Source organism: Lipophrys pholis (genome assembly GCF_963383615.2).
Source record: "Lipophrys pholis genome assembly, contig: SCAFFOLD_34, whole genome shotgun sequence".
Taxonomy (NCBI): Eukaryota; Metazoa; Chordata; class Actinopteri; order Blenniiformes; family Blenniidae; genus Lipophrys; species Lipophrys pholis.
Window position 1 is genome coordinate 524,182 of NW_028292022.1, and position 12,500 is coordinate 536,681.

The 12,500-nt window shown below is 44.2% G+C and overlaps 1 protein-coding gene across 1 annotated transcript in view; it reads left to right on the forward strand.

Moving 5' to 3' along the window:
• Window positions 1-12,500, forward strand: part of mta2 (metastasis associated 1 family, member 2) — a gene marked incomplete at its 5' end in the record, with an annotated part of 37,000 nt that overhangs the window by 16,701 nt on the left and 7,799 nt on the right. The window contains 7 exons of the mRNA XM_080493992.1: window positions 3,807-4,015; window positions 4,479-4,542; window positions 4,668-4,785; window positions 6,637-6,739; window positions 7,254-7,353; window positions 9,212-9,400; window positions 11,486-11,560. Coding sequence (XP_080350118.1) covers window positions 3,807-4,015; window positions 4,479-4,542; window positions 4,668-4,785; window positions 6,637-6,739; window positions 7,254-7,353; window positions 9,212-9,400; window positions 11,486-11,560 — 858 coding nt within the window. The remainder of the gene's footprint in view (window positions 1-3,806; window positions 4,016-4,478; window positions 4,543-4,667; window positions 4,786-6,636; window positions 6,740-7,253; window positions 7,354-9,211; window positions 9,401-11,485; window positions 11,561-12,500) is intronic.

Genomic DNA, 12,500 nt, shown 5'->3' on the forward strand with positions numbered 1-12,500 from the left:
GGTTTCATTCACACCTCTAGGAAACCAGAGTGCTAAACAAATAACCAGAGTGGTCCTGGTCCTGGTCCTGGTCCTGGTCCTGGTCCTGGTCTTGGTCCTGATCCTGGTCCTGGTCCTGGTCTTGGTCCTGATCCTGATCCTGGTCCTGATCCTGGACCTGGTCCTGGTCCTGGTCCTGGTCTTGGATCTAATTTCAGTAAAGTTCTGTTTCCCACATTTCCACGGAGTCGCAGTTTTTCCAAAACTTGTAGTTTTCAGTGATTGTTGTTGTGTAACAATGAAAAGTTTATCATTTCCACTTTTCTCTGCTTTAAAGTGTTCTAGTTATTCTGGTTATCTGGTTATTATGGTTATCTGGTTATTATGGTTATTAAGGTGATCAGGTAATTAAGGTTATTAAAGTGATCTAGTTATTAAAGTGATCTAGTTATTCTGGTTATCTGGTTATTAAGGTGATCAGGTTATTAAGGTGTTCTGGTTATTAAGGTTATTAAAGTGATCTAGTTATTAAAGTGATCTAGTTATTCTGGTTATCTGGTTATTATGGTTATTAAGGTGATCAGGTTATTAAGGTGTTCTGTTATTAAAGTGATCTAGTTATTAAAGTGATCTAGTTATTCTGGTTATTATGGTTATTAAGGTGATCAGGTTATTAAGGTGTTCTGGTTATTAAGGTTATTAAAGTGATCTAGTTATTAAAGTGATCTAGTTATTCTGGTTATCTGGTTATTCTGGTTATTAAGGTTATTATGGTTATTAAGGTGATCAGGTTATTAAGGTGTTCTGGTTATTAAGGTTATTAAGGTGATCTGGTTATTAAAGTGATCTGGTTATTAAGGTTATTAAGGTGATCTGGTTATTATGGTTATTAAGGTGATATGGTTATTAAAGTGATCTGGTTATTAAGGTGATCTGGTTATTAAAGTGATCTGGTTATTAAGGTGATCTGGTTATTATGGTTATTAAGGTGATCTGGTTATTAAGGTTATTAAGGTGATCTGGTTATTAAGGTGATCTGGTTATTAAAGTGATCTGGTTATTAAGATTATTATGGTTATTAAGGTTATTAAGGTGATCTGGTTATTAAGGTGATCTGGTTATTAAAGTGATCTGGTTATTAAGGTTATTAAGGTGATCTGGTTATTAAAGTGATCTGGTTATTAAAGTGATAAGGTTATTAAAGTGATCTGCTTATTAAGGTTATTATGGTTATTAAGGTTATTAAGGTGATCTGGTTATTAAAGTGATCTGGTTATTAAGGTTATTAAGGTGATCTGGTTATTAAGGTGATCTGGTTATTAAGGTGATCTGGTTATTAAGGTTATTAAGGTGATCTGGTTATTAAAGTGATCTGGTTATTAAGGTTATTAAGGTGATCTGGTTATTAAGGTGATCTGGTTATTAAGGTTATTAAAGTGATCTGGTTATTAAAGTGATCTGGTTATTAAGGTTATTATGGTTATTAAGGTTATTAAAGTGATCTGGTTATTAAAGTGATCTGGTTATTAAAGTGATAAGGTTATTAAAGTGATCTGGTTATTAAAGTGATCTGGTTATTAAGGTTATTAAAGTGATCTGGTTATTAAGGTTATTATGGTTATTAAGGTGATCTAGTTATTAAAGTGATCTGGTTATTAAGGTTATTATGGTTATTAAGGTTATTAAGGTGATCTGGTTATTAAGGTTATTAAGGTGATCTGGTTATTAAAGTGATCTGGTTATTAAGGTTATTAAGGTGATCTGGTTATTAAGGTGATCTGGTTATTAAGGGTTATTAAAGTGATCTGGTTATTAAAGTGATCTGGTTATTAAAGTGATCTGGTTATTAAGGTTATTATGGTTAATAAGGTTATTAAGGTGATCTGGTTATTAAAGTGATCTGGTTATTAAGGTGATCTGGTTATTAAGGTGATCTGGTTATTAAAGTGATCTGGTTATTAAGATTATTATGGTTATTAAGGTGATCTGGTTATTAAGGTGATCTGGTTATTAAAGTGATCTGGTTATTAAGGTTATTAAGGTGATCTGGTTATTAAAGTGATCTGGTTATTAAAGTGATAAGGTTATTAAAGTGATCTGGTTATTAAGGTTATTAAAGTGATCTGGTTATTAAGGTTATTAAGGTGATCTAGTTATTAAAGTGATCTGGTTATTAAGGTTATTATGGTTATTAAGGTTATTAAGGTGATCTGGTTATTAAGGTTATTAAGGTGATCTGGTTATTAAAGTGATCTGGTTATTAAGGTTATTAAGGTGATCTGGTTATTAAGGTTATTAAAGTGATCTGGTTATTAAAGTGATCTGGTTATTAAGGTTATTATGGTTATTAAGGTTATTAAAGTGATCTGGTTATTAAAGTGATAAGGTTATTAAAGTGATCTGGTTATTAAAGTGATCTGGTTATTAAGGTTATTAAAGTGATCTGGTTATTAAGGTTATTATGGTTATTAAGGTGATCTAGTTATTAAAGTGATCTGGTTATTAAGGTTATTATGGTTATTAAGGTGATCTGGTTATTAAGGTTATTAAGGTGATCTGGTTATTAAAGTGATCTGGTTATTAAGGTGATCTGGTTATTAAGGTGATCTGGTTATTAAGGTTATTAAAGTGATCTGGTTATTAAGGTTATTATGGTTATTAAGGTGATCTGGTTATTAAAGTGATATGGTTATTAAGGTTATTAAGGTGATCTGGTTATTAAGGTGATCTGGTTATTAAGGTGATCTGGTTATTAAAGTGATCTGGTTATTAAGGTGATCTGGTTATTAAGGTGATCTGGTTATTAAAGTGATCTGGTTATTAAGGTTATTAAAGTGATCTGGTTATTAAAGTGATCTAGTTATTAAAGTGATCTGGTTATTAAGGTTATTAAGGTGATCTGGTTATTAAGGTGATCTGGTTATTAAAGTGATCTGGTTATTAAGGTTATTAAAGTGATCTGGTTATTAAAGTGATCTAGTTATTAAAGTGATCTGGTTATTAAGGTTATTATGGTTATTAAGGTTATTAAGGTGATCTAGTTATTAAAGTGATCTGGTTATTAAGGTTATTATGGTTATTAAGGTTATTAAGGTGATCTGGTTATTAAGGTTATTAAGGTGAACTGGTTATTAAAGTGATCTGGTTATTAAGGTTATTAAGGTGATCTGGTTATTAAGGTGATCTGGTTATTAAAGTGATCTGGTTATTATGGTTATTAAAGTGATCTAGTTATTAAAGTGATCTGGTTACTAAGGTTATTAAAGTGATCTAGTTATTAAAGAGATCTAGATATTAAAGTGATCTGGTTATTAAAGTGATCTGGTTATTAAAGTGATCTGGTTATTAAGGTTATTATGGTGATCTGGTTATTAAGGTTATTAAAGTGATCTGGTTATTAAAGTGATCTAGTTATTAAAGTGATCTGGTTATTAAGGTTATTAAGGTGATCTGGTTATTAAGGTGATCTGGTTATTAAAGTGATCTGGTTATTATGGTTATTAAAGTGATCTAGTTATTAAAGTGATCTGGTTACTAAGGTTATTAAAGTGATCTAGTTATTAAAGAGATCTAGATATTAAAGTGATCTGGTTATTAAAGTGATCTGGTTATTAAAGTGATCTGGTTATTAAAGTGATCTGGTTATTAAAGTGATCTAGTTATTAAAGAGAAAGCAGTGAAGGATCTGGTCCTCATGTCTCTAGAAGAGTATCATTAGAACCATAAATGACTTGAAGAAGGAATGAGAATGAGAAGATGAAGGTTCTAAGCTGCAGGCTGAGAACGAAGACTAAACTTCAGGGGTTCTATTTGCTGTGAATCCCCAGAGGGCCAGCAGGGGGCGTCCTGACGCTCTAGAGCTTCACGGCCAACCTGTGGTTCTGGAGCTTCACGGCCAACCTGTGGTTTGTTTTCCAGGAGAGTTCGAGGAGGAGTCCAAGCAGCCGGCGCTGGCAGAACCACAGAAACACCAGCTCAAACACCGAGAGCTCTTCCTGTCCCGACAGTTCGAGTCGCTGCCCGCCACGCACATACGGTACAGCCTGCCCACTCTCAGAACCTCCCCGTTCCTCAGGTTATCTGGTACCACTGACACTCAGAACCGCCCCGTTTATCTGGTACCACTGACACTCAGAACCGCCCCGTTCCTCAGGTTATCTGGTACCACTGACACTCAGAACCGCACACACAGTGTGTGTGTGTGTGTGTGTGTGTGTGTGTGTGTGTGTGTGTGTGTGTGGTGCCCCGCCCACCAGCAGCTTTATATAAAGGATCATTGATTATCAGTAAAGGTTCTGATCGATAGAAGTGATTTTACAGGTTATTGACTTGGAGCTGCTGGTTCTTATTTAACATTTCTTACTGAATTTAAACTTTATAATCAACATGAATGAATTAAATGTGTGTGTGTGTGTGTGTGTGTGTGTGTGTGTGTGTGTGTGTGTGTGTGTGTGTGTGTGTGTGTGTGTGTGTGTGTGTGTGTGTGTGTGTGTGTTCAGGGGGAAGTGTAACGTCACCCTCCTCAATGAGACCGATGTGTTGGCTGGTTACCTGGAGAAGGAGGTGAGCCCCCGTCTGTCCTCATCATACACCCCAACACACACACACACACACACACACACACACACACACACACACACACACACACACACCCACCCCTCACCAGACTGTCCCGGTCTCTCCTCCAGGACTGCTTCTTCTACTCGCTGGTGTTCGACCCGGTCCAGAAGACCCTGCTGGCGGACCAGGGGGAGATCCGGGTCGGCTCCAAGTTCCAGGCAGAGATCCCTGACAAGCTGGCCGAGGGTGAGCTGCTCACCTGACAGGGGGAGTGTCCAAAACACTGGAGCTCCGCCTCCCTCCAGTCTAGAAACACAGTCTAGAAACCCAGTCCAGAAACCCAGTCCAGAAACCCAGTCCAGAAACACAGTCCAGAAACACAGTCCGGAAACACAGTCTGGAAACACAGTCTGGAAACCCAGTCCGGAAACACAGTCTAGAAACACAGTCCAGAAACACAGTCTAGAAACACAGTCCAGAAACACAGTCCGGAAACACAGTCCGGAAACACAGTCTGGAAACACAGTCTGGAAACCCAGTCCGGAAACACAGTCCAGAAACACAGTCCAGAAACACAGTCCAGAAACACAGTCCGGAAACACAGTCCGGAAACACAGTCTGGAAACACAGTCTGGAAACACAGTCCGGAAACACAGTCTAGAAACACAGTCCAGAAACACAGTCCAGAAACCCAGTCCAGAAACCCAGTCCAGAAACCCAGTCCAGAAACACAGTCTAGAAACACAGTCCAGAAACACAGTCCAGAAACACAGTCCAGAAACACAGTCCAGAAACACAGTCCGGAAACACAGTCTAGAAACACAGTCTGGAAACACAGTCTGGAAACACAGTCTGGAAACACAGTCTGGAAACACAGTCTAGAAACCCAGTCTAGAAACACAGTCTAGAAACACAGTCTGGAAACACAGTCTAGAAACACAGTCTAGAAACACAGTCCGGAAACACAGTCCAGAAACACAGTCCAGAAACACAGTCCAGAAACACAGTCTAGAAACACAGTCCAGAAACACAGTCCAGAAACACAGTCCAGAAACACAGTCTAGAAACACAGTCCAGAAACACAGTCCGGAAACACAGTCCGGAAACACAGTCCAGAAACACAGTCTAGAAACACAGTCTAGAAACACAGTCCGGAAACACAGTCCGGAAACACAGTCCGGAAACACAGTCCGGAAACACAGTCCGGAAACACAGTCTAGAAACACAGTCTAGAAACACAGTCCGGAAACGCAGTCTAGAAACACAGTCCAGAAACACAGTCTAGAAACACAGTCCGGAAACACAGTCCGGAAACACAGTCTGGAAACACGGTCCGGAAACACAGTCTAGAAACACAGTCTGGAAACACAGTCCGGAAACACAGTCTGGAAACACAGTCTAGAAACACAGTCCAGAAACACAGTCCGGAAACACAGTCTGGAAACACGGTCCAGAAACACAGTCTAGAAACACAGTCTGGAAACACAGTCTAGAAACACAGTCCAGAAATACAGTCTAGAAATACAGTCCAGAAACCCGGTCTAGAAACCCGGTCTAGAAACATGAGAACAGTGTTGGTGGAGTTCATGAACTCTTCAGGAAGAATGTCTGTATTCTGAATCCAGACGTCTCCACAAACATGTTCTCACGTTGAAACGTCTTTAATTTGTCTTTAAAAGCATCAACTTGTTCAAGTTTCTAGAAAATATATTTACTGAAACGAAGATAAGAAGAGTTGCAGTGATTTAAAGGTTCTAGGTTCACCTGTGTGGAACGTTCAGTCGACAATAGTTTGACGTCCTTTTAGCTAGCTGGCTAAGCTAGCAGATAACTAGCTGGTTAAGCTAATTAGCCTGCTAAGCTAGCCGATAACTAGCTTGTTGAGCTAGTGGCAGCTAGCTGGTTAAGCTATCTACTAGCATGATGGTTAAGCTAGCAGCTAGCTGGTTAGCTTGCTAACACATAGCAGTTCCTGTTTATTTAATTTAAAATGAAAGAACGGTGCAGCGGCTAGTGACCAGCCGCTGCACCGTTCCAGCATGTTGCCCCTCTAAATGCCCCGCGGGGGGAAACTGAGCCGCCTGCTTCCGGTTGCAGGTGAGGCAGACACTCGGGTGCAGGAGAAGCTGGAGACCAAGGTGTGGGACCCCAATAACCAGCTCAAAGACCCTCAGATCGACCAGTTCCTGGTGGTGGCAAGGTAACGCACGCCAGCCTTCGTCATCATCAACACCGAGCCTTGGTGGGGGGTGGGGGGGGGGGTGTTATCTTCCTTCCTGGGGCTGTTATTTCCACTCCCTCTGCCCTTCAGCAGCAGTTACCCTAACCCTCAAACATTCCGCTCCACATTGTTTTTCTGTCTTTGAAACACACAAATTGAGTTTAACAACCTCAGAGCAAGTGAAGCCTTGTGCCCCCCCCCCCCCCCCCCCCCCCCCCCCGGAGGAACACCCCTACAGGTGTAGATCACCTATCACACAAACATCCGTGTGTTGGAAAGATGCTGCGATGTTTTTGTGAAAGAAATAAACACACATTGACCTGCTGGTGGGATTCACCTGCTCTGTGAGACACACTCCCCCTGGTGGTCAGTTCAAGGCACAGCAGCACAGACTGCATGTTGAACCAATCTGAAGAGTCTGGTCTGATGAGGATGATAGTGGTGATGATGATGATGTGATGATGGTGAAGTGGGTGTTTTCTGTCTGTTTCAGAGCTGTAGGGACCTTTGCTCGAGCCCTGGACTGCAGCAGCTCCATCCGCCAGCCCAGCCTGCACATGAGTGCAGCAGCAGCCTCCAGAGACATCACACTGGTGAGTGAGTGGGTGAGTTAGTGAGTCAGTGAGTGGGTGAGTTAGTGAGTCAGTGAGTGAGTGAGTGGGTGGGTGAGTGAGTTAGTGAGTCAGTGAGTGAGTGGGTGGGTGGGTGAGTGAGTTAGTGAGTCAGTGAGTGAGTGGGTGGGTGAGTCAGTGAGTGAGTGGGTGGGTGAGTTAGTGAGTCAGTGAGTGGGTGGGTGAGTCAGTGAGTGAGTGGGTGGGTGAGTTAGTGAGTGAGTGGGTGAGTGAGTCAGTGAGTGAGTGGGTGGGTGAGTTAGTGAGTCAGTGAGTGGGTGGGTGAGTGAGTGAGTAAGTGGGTGGGTGAGTCAGTGAGTAAGTGGGTGAGTGGGTGGGTGAGTCAGTGAGTGAGTCAGTGAGTGGGTGGGTGAGTGAGTGAGTAAGTGGGTGAGTGGGTGGGTGAGTCAGTGAGTGAGTGGGTGGGTGAGTTAGTGAGTCAGTGAGTGAGTGAGTGAGTGAGTGGGTGGGTGAGTTAGTGAGTAAGTGGGTGAGTCAGTGAGTGAGTGGGCGGGTGAGTTAGTGAGGGAGTGAGTGGGTGGGTGAGTCAGTGAGTGAGTGGGTGGGTGAGTTAGTGAGTCAGTGAGTGAGTGGGTGGGTGAGTTAGTGAGTGAGTGGGTGGGTGGGTGAGTCAGTGAGTGAGTGGGTGGGTAGGTGAGTGGGTGGGTGAGTGGGTGGGTGGGTGAGTGAGTGAAATGATTTTATCTCACAGCTCAAAGTAACAAATGTGATGCTTAAACTAAAAGGTTTACAAGTAGTTTGTCATGTGACCCCAAATTAAATCCAAAAATCAAAAGAGTCAAAGTGTTTTATAGAGTCAAAGTGTTTTATAGAGTCAGAGTGTTTTATAGAGTTTTATAGAGTCAAAGAGTTTTATAGAGTCAAAGTGTTTTATAGAGTCAGAGTGTTTTATAGAGTCAAAGTGTTTTATAGAGTCAAAGTGTTTTATAGAGTCAGAGTGTTTTATAGAGTCAAAGTGTTTTATAGAGTCAAAGTGTTTTATAGAGTCAGAGTGTTTTATAGAGTCACAGTGTTTTAAAGAGTCAGAGTGTTTTATAGAGTCAAAGTGTTTTATAGAGTCAGAGTGTTTTATAGAGTCAAAGTGTTTTATAGAGTCAGAGTGTTTTATAGAGTCAGAGTGTTTTATAGAGTCAAAGTGTTTTATAGAGTCAAAGTGTTTTATAGAGTCAGAGTGTTTTATAGAGTCACAGTGTTTTAAAGAGTCAGAGTGTTTTATAGAGTCAAAGTGTTTTATAGAGTCAGAGTGTTTTATAGAGTCAAAGTGTTTTATAGAGTCAGAGTGTTTTATAGAGTCAAAGTGTTTTATAGAGTCAAAGTGTTTTATAGAGTCAGAGTGTTTTATAGAGTCAAAGTGTTTTATAGAGTCAAAGTGTTTTATAGAGTCACAGTGTTTTATAGAGTCAAAGTGTTTTATAGAGTCAAAGTGTTTTATAGAGTCACAGTGTTTTATAGAGGTGAGATGATCCATCCTGTTCGACTTCAGAACATTTCTTTAATAACGGCTTTAATTCATGGAGGGATGAATGATGTGACAGATGTGTTTCACTGCTGCCACCTGCTGGAGACTGGAGGGATTGAGGGATGGATTAATGAATGGAGGGATGAATGGAGGGATGGTGGGAGGGATGGATGGAGGGATGGATGGAGGGATGGTGGGAGGGATGATGTGACAGACGTGTTTCACTGCTGCCACCTGCTGGAGAATGGATGGAGGGATGAATGGAGGAATGAATGGAGGAATGGATGGAGGGATGAACAGACACGTTGGGGCTCCCCCCTGGCTGTTGATGCTAACGTTCCCGCCGCCATGCGCCCTCAGTTCCACGCCATGGACACGCTGCAGAAGAACGGCTACGACCTGGCGAAGGCCATGTCCACGCTGGTACCGCAGGGCGGCCCGGTGCTGTGTCGCGACGAGATGGAGGAGTGGAGCGCCTCCGAGGCCATGCTGTTCGAGGAGGCGCTGGAGAAGTACGGCAAAGACTTCAACGACATCCGTCAGGACTTCGTAAGCTGCCCACCGCCGCGTCCAGACGTCTGTCCCCACATCTGTCCCCACGCCTGTCCCCACACGGTTTCATGAGCATGACACTCTCAGTGTTGGAATCATTAGTTTCATTCTTTGTGGACAGTCGACATCACTTCCTGTTTAAGATCTGCTGCAGATCGTAGAGCAGTCACAACATAAACACTCTATTAATAAGATCAGCTGACCTTAATGACATTTGTGTTGTATAGTCAAACCAAGAGGGACATGAACATAGTGATCAGTGTGTGAAGAAGATCTGCTGGGAACGTATAGATGTATGACGTCTAGAACCATGACGCACTCCTTCACTCTAGGTGTTTGTGATCTGATCACACTTCAGTGTTTCACTGACCTGGAAACAGGAAACCACCGCCTGAATACCACAACACACTTCACAGTTTTAGGTTAAAGTCTGCTCTGCTGCTTTTTGCTCTGGCAGTCAAATCCAGCAGTGTGGTGCTGGAGCAGCTTTCACCGGTTCTAGTTCTGGTCCAGGACCAGATTCAGCACCAGTTCTTTGTCTTTCCACCTCCAAAGCTCCGGCCGACCAGGAGCAGAACTGCTGCTGCGCTGGACACACACTGTTTCTGGGCTAGAGGGGAGCTAGAGGGGAGCCAGAGCGGGGCTACAGGGGAGCTAGAGGGGAGCCAGAGAGGGGCTAGAGGGGAGCCAGAGAGGGGCTAGAGGGGGGCTACAGGGGAGCCAGAGGGGGGCTACAGGGGAGCCAGAGGGGAGCCAGAGAGGGGCTAGAGGGGAGCCAGAGAGGGGCTAGAGGGGAGCCAGAGCGGGGCTAGAGGGGGGCTACAGGGGAGCTAGAGGGGGGCTACAGGGGAGCCAGAGCTGGGCCAGAGGGGGGCTACAGGGGAGCTAGAGGGGAGCCAGAGAGGGGCTAGAGGGGAGCCAGAGAGGGGCTAGAGGGGAGCCAGAGCGGGGCTAGAGGGGGGCTACAGGGGAGCTAGAGGGGAGCCAGAGGGGGGCTACAGGGGAGCCAGAGCTGGGCCAGAGGGGGGCTACAGGGGAGCCGGAGGGGGGGCTAGAGGGGAGCCAGAGGGGGGCTACAGGGGAGCCGGAGGGGGGGCTAGAGGGGGGCTACAGGGGAGCCGGAGGGGGGGCTAGAGGGGGTTAGAGCGGGGCCAGAGGGGAGTCTGATGTGCCATCAGGTGGGGGCGGAGTTATCGCTGGAGGGACCTCCTCCACCTACGAGGCAGAAGAGGTTCTGAACGGCTTTCTGAAATCTACAGCAACACGGAGCCCCGGAGGGGTTCTAGAGAAAAATATTAATAACACGTGGGAACGATATAATAAGTTGTTCCCTGAAGTTAATGATACGAGGGAAGGAGATCGTTTCAAGGTGATGGTGGAGCCGTGGTTCTAATTGAAGTGTTGAGCTGTAGAGCTCCTCCTGTCACACTACGTCAGCTGGTGGATCTAGAACCTAGAACCAGTTTTTTTCAGGCTTTTTCTGGCTTCTCATGAAGCCAGACTTTTGGTTCCTCAGGAACTACTAAACAAACTACTGTAAATGAAAGGTCAGACTAGATGGAGCGACCCGGACCGAACCACTGGGACAGTCCGTCTCCTGGTTCCGTCAGTCTACATTGGTGAGATCAGGGACGGACCACGTTCTGGAGGGACGCCATGACGTGGTTCTACTGGCTCCGCTAACGTGGAAAAAGAACCGGTTCTTTGGTGGTGCTCATTAAGAACTGGTCCTGACAGAGGCCCTGAACTAGAACCTGGTTCTGTAGGGTGGAAAAGCCCTAAGAGAGACATCTAGTGGTCACAGAGGGAATTACAGCTACAGTTCAATATAGAAGTCCTGATATCAGACACAACTTCTGGATTGAATCTTACAAACACACCGTCCTCACCAGGTTGACCTGAGTGTGTGGAGTGTGTGAAGAGTGTGTGTGAAGAGTGTGTGTGAAGAGTGTGTGTGAAGAGTGTGTGGAGTGTGTGTGAAGGGTGTGTGGAGTGTGTGTGAAGAGTGTGTGAAGGGTGTGTGTTGAGTGTGTGAAGGGTGTAGCATGCTGGAGGTGACCTGTGTTGGCTCCTCCTCCTCAGCTGCCTTGGAAGTCTTTGGCCAGCGTGGTCCAGTTCTACTACATGTGGAAGACGACTGACCGTTACATCCAGCAGGTACTTCCTGTTCCTGTACTTCCTGTTTCTATTGGTCCTGTTCCTGTACTTCCTGTTTCTATTGGTCCTGTTCCTGTACTTCCTGTTTCTGTTCCTGTACTTCCTGTTTCTATTGGTCCTGTTCCTGTACTTCCTGTTTCTGTTCCTCCTGTTCCCGTACTTCCTGTTTCTGTTCCTGTACTTCCTGTTTCTATTGGTCCTGTTCCTGTACTTCCTGTTTCTGTTCCTCCTGTTCCCGTACTTCCTGTTTCTGTTCCTGTACTTCCTGTTTCTATTGGTCCTGTTCCTGTACTTCCTGTTTCTGTTCCTGTACTTCCTGTTTCTATTGGTCCTGTTCCTGTACTTCCTGTTTCTGTTCCTCCTGTTCCCGTACTTCCTGTTTCTGTTCCTGTACTTCCTGTTTCTGTTCCTGTACTTCCTGTTTCTGTTTCTGTTCCTCCTGTTCCCGTACTTCCTGTTTCTGTTCCTGTACTTCCTGTTTCTATTCCTCCTGTTCCCATACTTCCTGTTTCTGTTCCTGTACTTCCTGTTTCTGTTTCTGTTCCTCTTCCTGTTTCTGTTCCTCCTGTTCCCGTACTTCCTGTTTCTGTTCCCGTACTTCCTGTTTCTGTTTCTGTTCCTGTACTTCCTGTTTCTGTTCCTCTTCCTGTTCCACCTGTTTCTGTACTTCCTGCTCCTGTTGGTCTTGTTCCTCCTGCTCTTGTTTCTCCCCTTTGTTCTGCTCGTTTTCTTGCAGTTTCTCATTCTCTCGCTCTCTCTCTCTCTCTCTCTCCCTCTCTCTCTCCCTCTCTCTCTCCGTCTCTCTGTCCCTCTCTCCCTCTCTCTCTCTCCCTCTCTCTCTCTCTCTCTCTCTCTCTCTCTCTCTCTGTCCCTCTCTCCCTCTCTCTCTCTCCTCTCTCTCTCTCTCTCTCTCTCTCTCTCTCTCTCTCTCTCTGTCTCT